This window comes from Podarcis liolepis (assembly GCF_965112155.1).
Source record: "Podarcis liolepis genome assembly, chromosome: 8".
In the NCBI taxonomy this organism is placed as follows: Eukaryota; Metazoa; Chordata; class Lepidosauria; order Squamata; family Lacertidae; genus Podarcis; species Podarcis liolepis.
Genome location: NC_139560.1, coordinates 87,459,034 through 87,479,153, shown reverse-complemented (window position 1 = coordinate 87,479,153; position 20,120 = coordinate 87,459,034). Strand labels below are relative to the sequence as shown.

Sequence of the window (20,120 nt, the reverse complement as noted above, 5' to 3'; positions counted from 1 at the left end):
TTCATCAACAATCTAACAAAACGTTTTTGGACAAACTCAAGTGCCTGAGAAGTCATCAAAGGCAGACTCATTGCAGTACAGTGGTACCTCAGGTTACATACGCTTCAGGTTACAGACTCCGCTAACCCAGAAATATTACCTTGGGTTAAGAACTTTGCTTCAGGATGAGAACAGAAATCGTGCTCTGGCAGCGTGGCGGCAGCGGGAGGCCCCATTAGCTAAAGTGGTGCTTCAGGTTAAGAACAGTTTCAGGTTAAGAACGGACCTCCGGAACGAATTAAGTACTTAACCCGAGGTACCACTGTAATCTCATTTGGAAGTTATGAGAGCATGAACAACAATGGTTTCAAGTATTGTTTTAATTATTTGTTTTGCAATGTTATTTGTGTTTAATCAAAAGTAAATTATACTGAGTTCAAGCAAGCATACATAGGGTTCAGCCTTAAACTCTTATTCTGTAGACCACCTTGAGTGCAAAAACTAGAAATGTTGGCTAAAATACTTTAAAATAAACACATTGTGAGTTACCCTTAGAGCAAGAGACTCACTTTACGGATAGGGCCATCTGAACCCCATGCATAACTGTCCACACTTTATGAGGCAAACTTGCTTGCCATGGGTACACTGCTGTTACACTGCTTTCCCATCACAAACATTATTTAAATTATTATTATTATTAATACCCCACCCATCTGGAGGGGAAGATGTATGTACTTCTTAAAATAACCACACAGACACGTCTACAATACCCAGCTTGGCTGAGCCTCCCCTCTGCACGTAAACAGAGATGCACATTTATTTCTAAATCACCTACAGTATTTGCTTTGTGCAAGTCAAAAGAAGACCCTGGACCTTTCCTCAAGCAACCAGTTTAAAAGACTATGCATGAAAGGGAAGGAAAGTAGAGGGAAACGGTAGGAAGGTTAATTTGAGAATGCCACTATGCACTAAGCAGACCTGTTCCATGTTGGTACTCTGGCTGGGAGGAAAGTGTTACAGTCATCATAAATCCCTCATTCTCTAGCTGGCAACATACTCTTCTCCTCACCTCTGCATTCCCAGGGCATAAATTCTGCAAAGGAAGAAGGAAGGAAGCCCCCTGCAAGCAATGAGTGGGATTAAGTGAATATTCCCATTTCTAATGCTTTGCTGTAAGGGGTATGTTGCCTGCCCTGTAAGTGCTTGCTGCAGGAAACACCTAGGTACCTAGAGCAATCTTATTTGTTGTATACACATCAGAGGCAGCCTGAGACATCCCCAACATGCGAGTGAAGGTGGAAGGTGGAAGGAAGACTCAATGTGCACACAGAGCTTTGGGTCACAGTAGCATAAGTAAGTTAGAAAAGCTGAAGAAACTCAAATGTAGAAAAAAAACCAGAGAAATATTAAAGCATACAGGATTTCCCTAATTATAAGAAGCTACACACATTAAATACTTACCAAAAAGTCAATGTTTCTAGGAAGGAGATTCCCACATTTGATGCCCCAACTACTACAATTCTAGCATTCACCGACACTTTAGGCTCCAAGGACAACTTCCGATTAAAGTGGTTCAATGCATACTTTACCTGCAAGAGGAGTTAACAAAAGGAAGTGATGACAAAATGATGAGAACTCTTTAAATGATTTCTAACAGCATTACTAAGGAAACAGTCTCAACCATACATAAAGGTAAAGGTAAAGGGACCCCTGCCCTTACGGGCCAGTCTTGACAGACTCTAGGGTTGTGCGCCCATCTCACTTAAGAGGCCGGGGCCCAGCGCTGTCCGGAGACACTTCCGGGTCACGTGGCCAGCGTGACAAGCTGCATCTGGCGAGCCAGTGCAGCACACGGAAACGCCGTTTACCTTCCAAGCAGTCCCTACTTATCTACTTGCACCCGGAGGTGCTTTCGAACTGCTAGGTTGGCAGGCGCTGGGACCGAACGACGGGAGCGCACCCCGCCACGGGGATTCGAACCGCCGACCATGCGGCAAGTCCTAGGTGCTGAGGTTTTACCCACAGCGCCACCCGCGTCCCTATCAACCATACACAGATATTCCAAAATTTGAAGGAATGGCATACATTGTACTTCTATGGAGCTGCCACCACAGATCACGAGTAAACAATTTGTGATATAGTTAATTTCATTCCTATGAGAAAAGAACAGAAAATTTATTGAAAATGATGAGCCATTGTTGTGAAAGACAGCTGACCATTGTAGCAAGCCAATATAAATACCATATTAAAATAGCTTTGGAGAACTAAGCCCAAACTAACAAAATGAATTTCAACAGGGACAAATGTAAGGTTCTACACTTAGGCAGGAAGAACCAGCACACAAATATAAGATGGGGGACACCTGGCTTGCCAGTAGTACACTAATAAAGGATTTAGGGGTCTTAGTAGACCACGAATGTGATGCAGCAGTAAAATAAGCTAAAGCTATTCTAGGCTTCATCAACAAAAGTCGAGTGTCCACATCAAGGGAAGTAAAAGCCTTAATCTTTCCAGCAGTTTCAAACCATACCTGGAACACTGTGTCCGGTTCTGGGCACAATTTAAGAAGGATAATGACAAGCTGGAATGTGTGCAGGGGAGGGCGACCAAGATGACAGAGGGTCTGGAAACCAAGCCTTATGAGGAACAGTTGAGCAAACTGGGTATGTTTAGCCTGGAAAAGAGGGGTCTGAGAGGAGATATGATAGCCATCTTCAAATATCTAAAGGGCTGTTACATGGATGAAGGAGCAAGCTTGTTTTCTCCTCCTCTGGAAGCCAGGACCCAAACCAATGGATTCAAGTTACAAGAAATGAGACTCAGACTAAACATCAGGAAGAACTTTCTGACAGGAAGAGCTGTTCGACAGCTACATCTGCAGTGGACTCTCCTTCCTTGGAGATATTTAACCAGAGGTCTGTCTTATGATCTGTCTTTTATGATCTAATTGAGATTCCTGCCTTGCAGGGGGTTAGACTGGATGACCCCTTCCAACTCTACAATTCTATGATTTTGTGATTCTAGGTGTGACCCTGCTGTTGCTCACAACGATGATAGTGCTTGGAGCTGCTCTAAAGTTTTAAGCAGAGTTAAAAATTGGATTCTGTGAACAGGTTTAGCTGCTGACTCACTTTGCTGGCCTGAAAAACCACAAAATTCCAGTACAGAATCCAAATAAAGGAAACATATTCCTGAAGATAAAAGTGTTAACAATTTAAATGTGTGTTCTTTTTAAGAAATTTTTTTTAAACTCCAGATATATGTTTTTCCTCTGATAATACTTTTGCAGTGCAATCATGACATCCAGTGGCCAATGTCAGCGACTAGTATCAGTCAAGTGGTGTCCCTAAAAATATTCCTTTATATGTTCTACAACATTCTTTGATGATTACATACCTAGTAATTTCAAAAGATGTATTTCAGGTACAGCAGCACTGCAGACATACTAGTTTAATTCTTCCTTCTTACTTGGGATCAGTGGCGTAGCGTTGGGGGTGCAGGGGGGGCCGGCCGCACCGGGCGCAACATCTGGGGGTTAGGGTTAGGGGGTGCAAATCCACGGGTTAGGGGGCACAAATTACTTGCCTTGCCCCAGGTGCTGACAACCCACACTACGCCACTGCTTGGGATCTCTGAATTGTTGTTGAATGGGAAGAGATCTCTAACAAAATTCTTAGCACTCATATGAAAAACAATTCTCAGAAATTTGTGTGTGTGTTGATAGTTAACATTAGTGATCGGTTGTGTAGACATGCACTGAATATCTGCCCGTTACAACGGCTGCCCTGTTAAAGAGACACCAATCCACCCTCTACAGGAGCCGGAGTACTGCTGCAACTCAGCAGGCTGAGCCTAGAGAATGGCAGGGCCTGGAGCAGCTGTTGCTTTTAAAGATGAGCTCATGGAGCTCAGAGGTAGGAACAGAGGAAGGAGAGTGGTTTTCTGGGGAGAGAAAGAGAAGGGCAAAGGCTTGAGGGGCTACAGTCTCTTGACTCCAATGCTGCTTCTTTATCAGCCAGCAAGGAAGTACAGGGGGCCTTAAAAAGAGGCCTCTGCTACCACCCCATCCTTCTAGGTAGATGATATAATGGGACAGAGCTGCTGGGAGTAACTGTAGGCTATCCTAAGAAGTGGTCAGTGACAGGACTGCTGGACTGCCTACAAATGCTGAAATAAGGAAAAGACTGCTGCTCCAGAGAAGCGGACACGGAGCAATGGATCCAAACTACAAGGAAATGGATCCAAACTACAAGGAAATGGATCCAAACTACAAGAAAGAAGATTCCACCTAAACATTAGGAAGAACTTCCTGACAGTAAGAGCTGTTTGACAGTGGAATTTGCTGCCAAGGAGTGTGGTGGAGTCTCCTTCTTTGGAGTTCTTTAAGCAAAGGCTTGACAACCATATGTCAGGAGTGCTCTGATGGTGTTTCCTGCTTGGCAGGGGGTTGGACTCGATGGCCCTTGTGGTCTCTTCCAACTCTAGGATTCTATGATTCTATGAAAATGTAATAGGGTGGACAAGAGCCACCAACAACACCAGGAAAGGTAAATCAACCTAACCCCATTAGATAAAAACACCTGCTTCTAAATCACAACTTCATTCTGAACTTGAAAAACTGCTCACCCTTCTCTATCTTTTCCTGTTACTTCCCTTCCCTTGCATGTCTTGTCTTTTTAGTTTGTAAGTGTGAAGAGGATGGACTTCACCTTATTAGACTGTACTATGTCATAAAAACAGAAACCTGGGGTATAGGTTTGTTTGAGGGTTATGGGGTGGCTTGCCAAACTGACTTGTCTGGGTTCAAAGTGGGAGCTGGAAAACCCACTGAAGATGCATGTGTCATGCACAGTCTGTATGCAGCGGCGTAGCGTGAGTTGTCAGCACCCGGGGCAACGCAAGTAATTTGCGCCCCCTAACCCGGGGCAAGGCACGTAATTTGCGCCCCCCCTAACCTCTAACCTGCGAGTTGCCGCTGGCGCTGCTGCCCAAACGACGCCGCTTGCCCGGAGGAGGAGGGGGGCAGAGAGGCGAGGAAAATGCAACGGCCCAGCAGCTGCAGCAGCAGCGGCGGAGGCGGGGCTGTGAGGAGGGGCTGCCTGGCGCGTCCTCCGCGGCGAGCGCTGAGAGCCGCTGCCTGCCGGGCGCCTTCAGCCCGGACGCGCGCACAGCTCGTCAGTTCCACGAGACATGCGGCTCCGCTACAGCCTGCGCCCGAGGCTCTTCGGCGACTCCGGAGGCAGCGAGCGCCCCCCCCAGATGTTGCGCCCGGTGCGGCTGGCACCCCTGGCACCCCCCACGCTACGCCACTGTCTGTATGCAGTTGGGAATTAATACCCAAGAACCTGATTGAACCTTGATTGTGGGGCATATGAGTCACAGACTACATCTGCCAGTGTCTTGCTTTGGTGCTAAGTTTATGAATGGCAATCCTTACTAAGCTTACTGTGTCTAGACAGAGAAAATGGATGGATTTTGTTCTTTTGCTCAAAGTTGGGGAGATTCCTTTGTGTGCATATAATGTTTCTTGGGTTTAAACCTTCTTCCTAAGAACTACCTTCTTTTTATATCTTTTAAGTAAACTTTTAGCTTCTTAAAACCCTAGTCTAAAAGCTCTTACATGCTACTTTTGAGTTGTTCTTAGGGAAACTTATGAAACATTTTAGGCTAATTGGGAAAAAGCAGCACTGCAGTAAATAACTGCTTACCTGGAGGCAGCAGAAAGGTCTAAGGGCAAGCATGACCAAACTTGGCCCTCCAGCTGTTTTGGGACTCCAGTTCCCATCATCTCTGACCACTGGTCCTGTCAGCTAGGGATGACGGGAGTTGTAGTCCCAAAACAGCTGGAGGGCCAGCTTTGTCTAAGGGTAAGCAGAGCTGTGTACTCTCTCAGTCGGCCAGGAACTCCCTTCCCCCATGTGGTGCTGGGAAGCTGGAGGGCAGCGCTTACCCCCTTCTCTCTTTTTAATTGATCTGAGTCACTTTGGGATACAAATTGTTTGAAAAGTGGGTTAAAAGTATATTAATAAATGGTTGGTATGGGGGTTTACTTCCTTAATCTGCTTCAGGCCATCCGAAGAAAAATGACTGCAAGTCTGCTTTATTCTTCACAAATGGCATGTACTACTGTAGCTTGCATAGCAATCTAATGCCTATTCCATTCAATGGGATTTACTCCTACATAAGCATGCACAGAATCAAGAATTTTGCCCTTTTGGATTCTGTTCTTACAGTAGCCAACTAGATGCCCATGTCACATGTCAATAAAGCACTATTGAATATTTTGTATGTATTTTAAGTAATTTTTATACTATATGGCACAATGGTAGAAGGATTCAAGAGAAGGGGAAAGATAAAGAAGATTTATTTTTTCCATTTTCCTTCCTTTGAAGGCTACCCCAATTCTGTGAGCCCTGAACAAGTAATCATTAACTAATATGCAACAGAGCAAGATTTATTATCTGTGAATACAAGCACTAGGCCTTGTGTTGAGCTTAGCCATTCCTGCTGTGGCCGCCTGTCACATTGTTTCCACCTGGGAGGGCAGAGTGCTCTCCTGTGACTTCTCTGGCAGTTGCTGGCAAGGGGGGCATTTCTGGTGTGAAATTCAAGGATCACTTTTGCATGAGGCAAGTCAACTCCATCTATTTTAAGTAACAATTTACCTCCACTTAAAATGCATACACAGGACTTTGGGGAAGAGGCACACTATTTCACAAACTCATGGGCATACTGCAAATCTCATGTCAGCACAGCTAGTGTCTCCAGTATTAACTACTTCCTTTCTCTAGCACAACAAGCAAGATTTAAATCAATATATTATTTGTGTTCCTCTGGCCATACATTTATGAAGCCAAATCCATGATCAGTGTACATACATTGCTATCAAACTATAAATATTTATATGTGGCTTAAATACCTTTAAAAAAAAACTTTTGGTAAGGCATTTAATGTAGAACAGCTTGCCATACAAATAACCAACCACCTGCTAATTCCAGTACTATAACACCCATTCTGAGCTTCTACAACAGTGAATCTGCCTGAAAAATGCTGTTAAGGTATCTTCTATTTCATTCTCTTTTAAAAGAAGAACAAATTAGAGGTGCAAGAAAGAATAAATCAACAAAAACTGTTGTATTCCCCTTGTTCAGACTCTGTGATACAATGGATCGTTGATACAATTGCTGGCTGCAAGTTAGTCTGATGTACAAGAATGGATCACTGAATACACTACTAATGTAGTCACTCTGAGTGTGTTGTCTCTGAGCATCCTACTATATGAAACATGGCTTCCCCCAGACAGTACTGATGCATACACACATCCAATAAATGAACAGAAGATGAAGTCTGCTAGGTGATGAAATAGAGCAGGAACCCTTTTCAAGTCTGTGTTGTTTCAGGCCAGTTGGCTTCAAGATGGCAGCAGGAGGTCAGTCAGCAAGCTATGCAGTAACCATGGAAACCACAATTGAGTCACTTTACACTCCCTCTGGATTGTCATACTGGGGAGCAGAATTGTATTGCTATACCTCAGACAAAAACAGAAATTGCCTATCCTACATATAACACTTCTTTTCACTTTTTTCAACCCTCCACTGATAACTGCCCATCTACAGTTTCCTTCTTCATCTCCCACTTTCCATTCTCTTGTTCATTCTAATTCCTCTGGGCTACTCTAATCTACCCCACTTCTGTCAGTCTCCTAGCATTTTTATTACTCTTACTCATCTGATAATTTTGCCCTGCCTTTCTCTACAGGAGGAGACTCATCTCATGTCTGTTTCCTCTGCCATTTCTTTCCTTGGACCCTTGACCTCCTCAATATCTCCATTCCTGTTCTCTTGGTCTGCTGTATCCTCCACACCTCTCTACTCTTTCTTTCTATTTATACCTTGCCTTCTGAAGCTGCTACTACCTTGAAGAAGCACTTGCCTGCTCAGTCACACTTTGTAGTAAGAGCAGCTAAGCCAATGGCAGCAAAGGAGGCATCACCACTTCTTGACGACATCCACCTGTCTTTAAAGACAATCGACTGCACCTCTGGGGGTGAAGTCAAGCTGCTGCGTTAACAACACTGAAGTGACCTCCCTGGGGTGCAAGGCTGGGCAGTGTATATGAAAGTCCTGGGCTGCCCAGATGACAAGACCCTTCTCTTGGCCTCACTGATGTTTGCACTTGGGCAAAAAAAATGAGAGGCACAAATACAAGATGGGTGACACCTGGCTTGAGAGCAGTACATGTGAAAAGGATCTAGGAGTCTTGGTTGACCACAAACTTGACATGAGCCAACAGTGTGACGTGGCAGCTAAAAAAGCCAATGCAATTCTGGGCTGCATCAATAGGAGTATAGCATCTAGATCAAGGGAAGTAATAGTGCCACTGTATTCTGCTCTGGTCAGACCTCACCTGGAGTACTGTGTCCAGTTCTGGGCACCACAGTTCAAGAAGGACACTGACAAACTGGAACATGTCCAGAAGAGGGCAACCAAAATGGTCAAAGGCCTGGAAACGATGCCTTATGAGGAACGGCTAAGGGAGCTGGGCATGTTTAGCCTGGAGAAGAGGAGGTTAAGGGGTGATATGATAGCCATGTTCAAATATATAAAAGGATATCACATAGAGGAGGGAGAAAGGTTGTTTTCTGCTGCTCCAGAGAAGCGGACACGGAGCAATGGATCCAAACTACAAGAAAGAAGATTCCACCTAAACATTAGGAAGAACTTCCTGACAGTAAGAGCTGTTCGACAGTGGAATTTGCTGCCAAGGAGTGTGGTGGAGTCTCCTTCTTTGGAGGTCTTTAAGCAGAGGCTTGACAACCATATGTCAGGAGTGCTCTGATGGTGTTTCCTGCTTGGCAGGGGGTTGGACTCGATGGCCCTTGTGGTCTCTTCCAACTCTATGATTCTATGATTCTATTCTATGATTCTATGTGCTCCAAAGGAAAGCAGAGCAATATGTTTGGCACCAGCTTGGCTGCAGGAGTTGCCAGAAGGAGGCGTACATGACACCATCTAACTGCCTTAGGGACTCCACTCCGGATTTAGTTTTTTCATCACCTGACGATATCCTGCAAGGCAGGGAAGGTTTAGGATCAGAGTTTTCCTTCTCCTAGATGGGCTAGCTTCCCAGGTTGATAAGCCCCATCTGCCCTTCACTTCCCTCTACAGCATGTGCAGAAACAGCCTTCTAGACCCACTGTTGGCCTTGTCCGCTCAATCTGCCAGAGCCTGTCTTCACATGCAGGGAGTGGCCCTAACTCACAGAGGATTTGAGACCCATTGGCTACCCTCACCTGGTTTAGCCAGCCAGTTGAAGCTGTTTCCCGGGTGAGGCTGCTTTCACATGCTAACAGCTTCTAGGAACCACAGGTGAGAGTGGAGTGCAGGCTGGGGACCAAAGGAGTACAAGGTGTCTCGCACTAGAGGTACTATCCCTCCCCTAACACCCCATACTGGTAAGCAGTGGGAATACAAGGCCCCCTTCTTTCACTCATCAGAAAGAAAGAGAGACTCATTCATCCCCTTCAGGCTGTGAGGAAGGGACCCTTCCCTTTCCCCAACCCTTCTTGAAAACCTATTGAGGTTATCTGTGCACTACTTTCAGAGCATCTGACAACCTATACAAAATGTGGGTTTTTTTAAGATTAGAAATGGGGAAAGGTCCTTTCTCTACTGTTTGTCTGCTGGGCATGGGCTGCCTGTCTCTTACCTTCAACTTACAAAGTGGCCAAGGGTGATTCTGTTTTATATTTTTGAAAAAGAGAGGAGCCTCAACACTCTGTGTTGCTCCTCCAAGTTCAAGTCCATGCTGATCCTCAAGAGGCATCTAGACACCTCCCCACGGAGACAGCAGTGACGCACCCAGGCCCAGAACTACACTCATTACATGCAATGCTTTAAGAACACTGCTGCGTTTTAAAAACATGTTTTAAGAACTTTCCCCCTTTACTTCAAAAACTCTGCATGAAATATTATTTTTGATAGGCGCCTGATACTTTCATGCAGAAAACTGGTAAAATGTGATTTTGCATGCAGGGTCACAAATTTTAATTCAGTTTGCACAATCACACACATTCCAATACAATATTCAATGTTTACTGTTATAAAAAAAATTAAAATAAAACACTATTTTGCTCCTCAAAAGGCATGTTCGAATCTACTTCAGTATAGCTAATGTTGTTACATACTTAAATTCAATCTAACACTTTGATGCTCTGAGCCCTTAATAATGTGACTTCAAATGTCAGACATTTCCATTTGATATGCATTTAATTTTGAAAGAGCTTCTGTTCTGAGTCTAACCCAGGAAAGTTCCTGCTGCACCTCTGTGAAACACTCGCAGCTGGGTCCCAGAAAACACTTGCTGAGATTTAATGTGCCAAAACTCAGCAGGCTGCCTGGCTTGTCAAGACCAGCCTCTCGTTCTATCACAATATCTTGCCTACAATACCCCAGGCCTATAATGTCTCTAACACAGCTACACTTCCATACTTTCAAAGTAGGATTAAATCACAGAACCCCACTGATAGTGGGGTCATGTTTTATGTGGATGGTAAGCTTCCTGTACCTTCATTATTTCTCTTTTGTCCATATTATGTTCTCCAAATCACTGCCCTCTCACACTTTCCCCTCCCTCAGTCCAGATTTTCTCATACTGTACTTTCTCCTTTTCAGAGTATTCCTAGTATGAGAAAATCTGAACGGAGGGAGAAGGAAGTGTGGGATGACAGTGATCTGGAGCAGAACATCATGGAAGTACAGGAAACTTACTATTCATATTAAACAACTGTGGATGAGCGTACTGTCTTTTCTGTGAATGCACATAAGACAACAGAAATACACAAAAATATGTTTCCCTACTTTCAGAACTGCTATAGAATAAGTTTTGAAATTCTGTCTTGGTGTGCCATATGGCATCCAGATTTTATACTTAAATTAATAATCACAGCACAACTGAATAGCAACAATGGGATATAAACAGAAATGTGCATCTCGCTTTGGGGGCATTGCTGAGTATTAGTATTTGAAGAATAATATTTATCTCGCCTTTCCAAACAGCTCTCATCACACTCAGCAGGATATCAACCCGTAAGATTTGTGCTAAAGGTTAATGAAGAAAGAACCAGCTTTGCAGGCCAGAATGAATATTCCAGTTTATGGAAAACAACATTAACACCTGTATACTACTGACATCATGCTTTCAAAGTGAGGATAGGTCACCTTACTTTTAATTTCACACATGCACATAAGTGGTAAACATTCAGAGCATTCTTGTTAATGATGCCATCTGCTGCCTCCTCATAATTGCATAATGCTCAGGCTTCCAGACAAGATGTAATGGCAGCAATACACAAACCTGCTGACATTTACAGTGAGAAAATTTATGATCATCCATCAGCTCAAAACAAATGTGTTTGCATGACTGCTAGTGCTATAAAATCATCAACTACATGGAACAAGTGATGGTAGAATAAATAATGGGTTTTCATCCATGCATGTTTTACACAAATCATTAGCAATTTGTTACTCACGTACAACAGAATCTTGAGCAATAGTTACTTCTTGGAAAATCACTCTCTACCTTGCTAAATTAAAGCTGTACTGTTGAACCATACTTAGTTTTACATGATCTCATCTACAATATCATAGATTGATGCTTTACTAAAAGGCTAGATTCAAAAGCACATGTATCAGGGAGTAAGTCCCATTCAGCTCCTTTGGATTTCTATATTATTTTCAGCTGATCTGAAAACGACCCAATTTCCACTTCATTTTCTTGAAAACTAACTGCCCTTGTTGCCAATTTTGGCACTACTGACTCTATGGCTCTGATGATTAACAAACGTTGAGTTGCCTTCTGAAAAGACTTTTGGTTTGTGGGATTGCTATGCATTGGCAAACAAGTGAACTCTAGAGAATATCCAGCCAATGTTGTGTCCAAAACCTACTTGTCCACCTGCTCTTCCACATGTGGGCAAAGTGCAGTAATCTGCCCCCAACAGACCCATGCACCAGGGCAAGTTTGGTGTCAGGCTGAGGAGTTCCTTTTGTGAACTTAAAGATGAATATGGAGACTTTTGTGACTGAGGCCCTGCATGCCCCGATGAGTGCTCTTTCAGTTCTAACATGCCTTGAAACCTTCACACGGGAGCAAAAAGTGGTTCTGATTAGTTCTGAAAGAACTGCAGGGCTTTAGACTTGTGCTTATCTTTCTCAGCGATGGGAAGCAACTTTTTCTTATCTCAGGACTCTACTAATACCACCTCCAAAACGGAGTGCTGACTAGCCTGGCCTGTGAATCTGGGTCTACATCCCACTTCCACAGCCAAATATTCTGGTGCCCCACAGAATTGGCTGACAGACCCCTGGACTCAAACTGTAGCAAATTCCTGGGAAGAGTTAAGCAGTTAAGTTTGAGCTCCAAACAATCTTCATTTGGGGGAACTATACAGACTCCTGAAAAGATCAATTGTACAGCCAACAGGATAAGCAGCAACAGGCAAACAGGTTCATAGTGGGAGCCTCAGGCTTTGCATGGGCAGCAGAGCTGCTAATATGGAGTCCTGTGAGGTCTGGATTGCCAAACTGAAAATGCATAAGCTAATGCTTGTGCAACAGCAGCTTTCATCACATAATGGTCACCAGTATGCCATTATCCAGGCTGCAGTTGATCAGTGGACTGGGATCAATATTCTACCTGTCTTTGGATTAGGAAATGCAAACCTGTATTTCATAAACCATTACCAAGCCGAGAAATCTTTCAACAATAACAAGAGATTCTGCAGCCTTTTTGCGTTCACAGCAGCAGGAGAAACAACAATCTTGAAGTACATAATAAAACTTAACAGAGTGCAATAAAGATACAATAAAACATGAACAATGGATGGTCAGAATCAAGAAGTAATCAAATAAACATATTACATTTTTATTCTGCATCATGGAACAGTTATTACTGTTAATTATAGCACCTATTTCAGGGTCATATTCATTATTTAAAAAGACAGATGGATAGCAGACTGCTTCCAGATGGTGAGAAAGTAAGTTGAAAATAAATGTTTAAAATACAATTATTAAAAATTAGCTAATCTCAAGCTAATTATTCACATGGGATAATAATAATACTGTCAAAAGATATTCTGTTTAAACTACATTTCCCCCTTGATCCAAAAGGGATACTCTCACTGAAGAATCTGTTCTCCCTGTGAAACACCTCTAACTATTATGGCTTATTGAAGAGCCCATTGGTATCCCTATATCTGTGGAATTTCTTGTGACCTTTATTCTCTTCTAAACCACATTGTCAGGGAACTGCCATCAGAGGCAAGAGGAGAGGTAAGACGCTCCAATGATGCAGGGGAGGGAACTAGCAAGGAGAGAGAGAGAGCTTCTGCTGGGGAAGGAAATCCCGGGGACACCAGGGAGAAAGGGGAGGCTGAGAGTACTGCGGAGGGGAGGCTCCGAGACTCTTCCAGTGAAATCAGCGGAGAGAGCACAGGACCTCCGCTTGGCACGCCCACGCTGCGCAGAAGGCTTCCACGCAGGGAATCTAGGAGGAGACTTGGAGTCAAGGAATTTTTATGTTGGAGGAAGTTTAGGAGACGCCCACTGACGGATTCTGCCAGTGACTGAGACAGTCGCGTTGTAAGGGCTGTCAAACCAGGGAAAGGTCTAGCTATACAACCAGCTTGGAGCAGTTTGCAGTTTACGCACAAGCAACTCCAATTCCCATTACACACATGATCAATTTCCCCTTCCTTGGCATCCTTGGCAGTGTCCTGACAAATGAAGAAACCATTACTAATTGAATAACTAGCTGACTGGAATGCAAAAATACATTGCTCTAAATATTTATTCTTTTCTTTTCTGGAGTAAAATGGAAATATTAATAGTTGCAGACTAATATAACAGATTTTGTAAAGTTATTGACAAAACAAAAACACTTGTACAATATATAAATCAAGTTAGCTTTGTCAGGAAGAAAAAATCCAAAGAAAATTGAGCAACACACATACAGAAATATTGGTGGCAATCCTAAACAGTAAGCACAGCAGATAGATGATTTAAAAGCAGACTTATTACCAAAGGGTTGTATCCAATGTCAGTCCTACTCAGAGTAGAACCACTGAAAATAATTTTCATGAATAATTTAGGTTCCTTAATTCTAGCCTCTCTCCATATGAACCGACCCTGGACCCTGAGATCATCTTCTGAGGCCCTTCTCATGAAAGGGCCAGAGGGTGCCAACATGAGGACTGGCCTTTTCTGCAGTGGCTCACGGTTTGGGGAATGCGCTCCCCAGGGAGGTTTGGCTGGCGCCTTCACACCTTATACACACAAAAAGTTCCTCTTCAACCAGGTCTTTGGCTGACTGACATCCAGTGCCCTTTTAAAATGTATTGTGGAAAGGGGGGTTATTGGGTTGACTTTGTTTTTGTTGTTATTATGCATTTTCTTTTTTTATATACAGTGGTGCCTCGCAAGACGAAAAGAATCTGTTCTGTGATTCTCTTCGTCTAGCGGTTTTTTCGTCTTGCGAAGCAAGCCCATTGAAGGATTAGCAGATTAGCGCTATTAGCGGCTTTTAGCGGCTTATCTGCTGATCGGATCAGCTGATAAGCGGATTAGTGGCTTAGAAAAAAGGGGGGGGGAGGAAAAAACCCCGCAGGAACTCGCAAGACATTTTCGTCTTGCAAAGCAAGCCCATAGGAGATTCGTTTTGCGAAGCACCTCCAAAACGGAAAACTCTTTCGTCTAGCGAGTTTTCCGTCTTGCAAGGCATTCGTCTTGCCGGGCACCACTGTAATGTGATCTGCCCTGAGATCTACAGGTATAGGGTGGAATACAAATTTAATAAATGAATACATAATTAAACAAACAAACAAACAAACAAGCAAACAAACAAAGGGTCTATTCTGAGTGTAACTTAGTTGGATACAATCCAAAGAAAGTATTTTTTTTCACACAATAATTATCAATCTCAAACAACAGCAACTTAGTGCAGCATGCACAAGGCTTTCTTCCATCATGGAGCCTAAAGGGACATACATGTATGTTTGAATCCAAAGTAGCCCTATGTGAACATTCCGTCAGCGCAAAGTTTTCTGCTTGTGCAACTGAGTATTTCCTCCTCTCCTCCCCTTGCACATTTCCTAAATCTGGTCTAGGGGTTCCTCCCATTGTGCCAGTAGAAACCCATCTGCTGATAGGACTGCCCTTGGTTCCCAGGCAGTCTCCCATCAATGCAATGGCCAGACCCAGGCATCCTTTGTTTCAGCAAGGTATTGGCCTCATGTGCCCTGAGACATCTGGGGTCCAATACACCTTAAATGTTAGAGGCTGTGAGAGGCCAGAAAGAGATGAGTTTATTATTTGCTTCTTTATATAGCTTTAGTGCTCCTGCAATTTTCCTATAGTGTCACTTTTCACAGGCAGAGAATTGTGCATGGTAGAACAAAGGACTAATTTAGGACATTTCCCCCCCATACAGGCAACCCCCCCCCCCCATTTACACAGGGGTTACGTTCCAAGATGCATTGGTGAAATCACATAGAAACACTTTTTTCCTTATGGCAACTGAGGACAAGCCGGTGACGGGAACAACCAAGATGTAAGACAGTACACAGGAGACAAGTGAACAGAGATAGGAGAGGGCATATGGGATGCAGCTAGGACAGAAGATCTGGACAGCAATGAGATGGCTGGTAGGGGAATTTGGTGGGGAAATGTCACTGAGAAATTCTAATATGAAAATTCCAGGAATTAAAGGAAGGCATGCTGGGAAGAAGCAGAAAAGGGACATGAGAAGGGAATGTGGAAGGGATCAGAACAGCCGATAGAACAATATATATGTGTGGAGGATGGAATCAAGGCATAAATATGTTAGTATTTAATTAGGTTTTAGTCCAATCCTATTTTGAAGAGCATGAACTAATCAGAAAAGAGGGTCTTGAGAAAATGGAAACCAGGAATTATTTTAACAATAAATATATATAGAGAAAACTATATATTAATATAGATATATAGTTCTATAGACAATGAAAGAGATGTGTGTATATAAAAGGATTCTTCATAAATGAGACAGCAAGCACAAGAAAAGCAGGGTGAAATTGTGCTAGAAAAACGTAAAATGTAATGTTTCTGAGGATTACTAAAAGATTGGGACAGAAAGGAAGGAATGGAATTAGAAAATAGAAGTACAGAGGAGATTTCATCATAGAATAGTAGCAGAAAGTAAAGAAGTAGAGAAAAAGTTCCTAGAAATATGGGGGGAATTCAAAACCACAATCTATACAGTTGAGGCACAGTTTGAAACATTTTAGCTACTTGAGATTTGTGAAGCCAAAAATCTATTAAGCAAATGTGAAATGGAAAATTTGAACTGTGCTATAAGTTCTTTGTGTCAGAAAAGTAACATTCATCATAAAACCAACACAAAAACCTTTATGTATCTTTTTCTAGGTGATTTGCATGACTTAGCACCAACAAAGAAGAGGTATCTTGGCATATTTCTTCCTTTTTTACTTAAACATGGGAATGAACAGATACACAATCCATTTTCCTTGTTTTAAAAAATTCTGCATGTCCAATTAGCATCAGTACACTATTTCTGTAAACTGCTTTGTGTGCATTTGTTTTTTTTTATAATCAAGCAGTGTACATGATTTTATGAAATATAAATAAACAGCTAAGAAACTAAAAAATACACTGAGAAAAATGTAAAGAATATTGCTGAATGCAGTTGTAAATGTGGGTCCATTTTATGTCCCCCAACCAGAGAAAGGTGAATCTGTGTGCAGGAATAGGTTTCCACGCTTAGATGTGCAAGGGCCAACTGTGGGGGCACAAAATCCCCCATGTCCAACAGCCACATGAAGAGACTCTGATTTAATGATCTACATGCACAGCAACAGATGGCACACCTACTGCATCCAACACCATCCTCAATGCGCACACCACGTCTCCCTTGTTGGGGCTGGGGACATGATTAAAAAGGGATTAGACAAATTCATGGAGGATAGGCCAGCTATTTGCCATAATTTTCAACATGAATTTTCTCTTCTTTCAAAATCAGCATTGGTATATTTTTATTTAAAGTGCTGACTGCAGATACATAGCTAAATAAATAAATAAATAGATAGATGGCTATACAGCAACCTCAGAGGTGGTAAAGCATTGAGTTGCTGGGAGCTGACAGCGAGAGAGGCTGTGGGCTCCAAGAGGCATCTGTTTTTGGCCACCGAAAGGAAACAAAGCTGGGCTAGATGAAACTTTGCTGCTATGGTTCAGCAGAGCTCTTTTTATGACCACAGTCAGATACTGCTTTTTTCACTAGTGCAAATGGCCTTTTTGACGAGGGGGAAGCTATAGAAGAAATTACAAGCCCATGACTTTGTTTTTCTGGGAAGGATCAAACTGCAGAATAAAATAGTCTGATAAAATATCCATTCTGTGAATCTGACCATTTTAAATACTTAAATTATTATTATCAACATTCTGAATAATTTAAAGGCTGCTAGTTGCAATTCTCTGTTTGAAATACATGCTAAAAAAAGATAGCAGAACACGACAAAGTAAGGGCATGAACATCAGGTTCAAGATAATTAAGAAGCAGCACACCAACATTAAGACAGTAATGTCATCCCATCTGCCAAATCCTACATTTAGTTGGAGCTATGCCTTTTGCTTACTGCTGCTTCTGTTACCCACCTGATCCTTAGAGACCTCTTTTGCTGGAGCATTTATGCCAAGTTTTTCCAGAGGATAGACAATCTGTCGTCTTGGTCGCACGGGAACCATGTAATGAAGGGCAGATGTCAGGGAATGGGCACAGGGATTCTGGAACTGAAGGACAACAAGCTATATTTTAGCGCAGATAATGTCATAAAAGTGCATCACAGATGTCTGTAGCGGTGCTTTGTGAATTTAAGAATCCTTTATCCTCTTGATTAAATCCAGGAGAAATATCACCAAAAAATAAATAAACACTCTCAGAGCAGAGGAATGGATTGCAGCTAATTCCTGACACTAATGAAGATAATTATAGAATCATAGAATCATAGAATCATAGAGTTGGAAGAGACCACAAGGGCCATCGAGTCCAACCCCCTGCCAAGCAGGAAACACCATCAGAGCACTCCTGACATATGGTTGTCAAGCCTCTGCTTAAAGACCTCCAAAGTAGGAGACTCCACCACACTCCTTGGCAGCAAATTCCACTGTCGAACAGCTCTTACTGTCAGGAAGTTCTTCCTAATGTTTAGGTGGAATCTTCTTTCTTGTAGTTTGGATCCATTGCTCCGTGTCCGCTTCTCTGGAGCAGCAGAAAACAACCTTTCTCCCTCCTCTATGTGACATCCTTTTATATATTTGAACATGGCTATCATATCACCCCTTAACCTCCTCTTCTCCAGGCTAAACATGCCCAGCTCCCTTAGCCGTTCCTCATAAGGCATCGTTTCCAGGCCTTTGACCATTTTGGTTGCCCTCCTCTGGACACGTTCCAGTTTGTCAGTGTCCTTCTTGAATTGTGGTGCCCAGAACTGGACACAGTACTCCAGGTGAGGTCTGACCAGAGCAGAATACAGTGGCACTATTACTTCCCTTGATCTAGATGCTATACTCCTATTGATGCAGCCCAGAATTGCATTGGCTTTTTTAGCTGCCGCGTCACACTGTTGGCTCATGTCAAGTTTGTGGTCAACCAAGACTCCTAGATCCTTTTCACATGTACTGCTCTCAAGCCAGGTGTCACCCATCTTGTATTTGTGCCTCTCATTTTTTTTGCCCAAGTGCAATACTTTACATTTCTCCCTGTTAAAATTCATCTTGTTTGCTTTTGCCCAGTTCTCTAATCTGTCAAGGTCGTTTTGAAGTGTGATCCTGTCCTCTGGGGTGTTAGCCACCCCTCCCAGTTTGGTGTCATCTGCAAATTTGATCAGGATGCCCTTGAGTCCATCATCCAAGTCGTTGATAAAGATGTTGAATAAGACCGGGCCCAAGACAGAACCCTGTGGCACCCCACTAGTCACTCTTCTCCAGGATGAAGAGGAACCATTGATGAGCACCCTTTGGGTTCGGTCAGTCAGCCAGTTACAAATCCACTGAGTGGTAGCATAGTCAAGACCGCATTTTACCAGCTTCTTTACAAGAATATCATGGGGCACCTTGTCAAATGCCTTGCTGAAATCAAGGTAGGCTACATCCACTGCGTTCCCTTCATCTACCAGGCTTGTAATTCTGTCAAAAAACGAGATCAGGTTAGTCTGACATGACTTATTTTTCAGAAATCCATGCTGACTATTGGTGATCACAGCATTCCTTTCTAGGTGCTCACAGACTGTTTGCTTAATGATCTGTTCCAGAATCTTCCCTGCTATTGATGTCAGACTGACTGGGCGGTAATTATTTGGGTCCTCTCTTTTCCCCTTTTTGAAAATAGGGACAACATTTGCCCTCCTCCAGTCTGCCGGGACTTCGCCTGTTCTCCAGGAATTCTCAAAGATGACTGCCAGTGGTTCTGAGATCACATCTGCCAGTTCTTTTAATACTCTTGGATGCAGTTCATCTGGCCCTGGAGACTTGAATACATCTAATCTAGCCAAATATTCTTGTACTATCTCCTTAGTTATTCTGGGCTGTGTTTCCTTTGCTGAATCATTTGCTCCAAATTCTTCAGGTCGGGCATTGTTTTCTTTATCGGAGAAGACTGAGGCAAAGAAGGCATTGAGGAGTTCAGCCCTTTCTGTGTCCCCTGTTTGCATTTCACCATCTTCTCCTCTGAGTGACCCCACTGTTTCTTTGTTCTTCCTTTTGCTACGAACATACCCATAAAAGCCTTTTTTGTTGCTTTTAACCTCTCTAGCAAGCCTGAGTTCATTCTGTGCTTTAGCTTTTCTGACTTTGTGTCTACACGTGCTGGCTATTTGTTTGAATTCCTCTTTGGTGGTTTCCCCCCTTTTCCATTTTTTGTACACATCCTTTTTTAATCTTAATTCAGTAAAAGTTCTTTAGATAGCCACCCTGGTTTCTTTAGGCACCTTCCATGTTTTCGTCTCATTGGTATTGCCTGACGTTGTGCTTTTACTATCTCCCTCTTAACAAACTCCCAGCCATCATGAACTCCCTTTCCTTTTAGTATTGCTG

The 20,120-nt window shown here is 42.9% G+C and overlaps 1 protein-coding gene across 2 annotated transcripts in view; it reads right to left on the bottom strand.

The window, feature by feature from the left end:
• CFAP61 (cilia and flagella associated protein 61) overlaps window positions 1-20,120 on the bottom strand; it is a 139,340-nt gene that overhangs the window by 60,868 nt on the left and 58,352 nt on the right. For both annotated transcript variants that reach the window (XM_083519052.1, XM_083519053.1), the window contains 2 exons: window positions 17,685-17,819; window positions 1,441-1,568 (listed from right to left, as the gene is read on the bottom strand). In XM_083519052.1, the coding sequence (XP_083375178.1) occupies window positions 1,441-1,568; window positions 17,685-17,819 (263 nt within the window). The remainder of the gene's footprint in view (window positions 1-1,440; window positions 1,569-17,684; window positions 17,820-20,120) is intronic.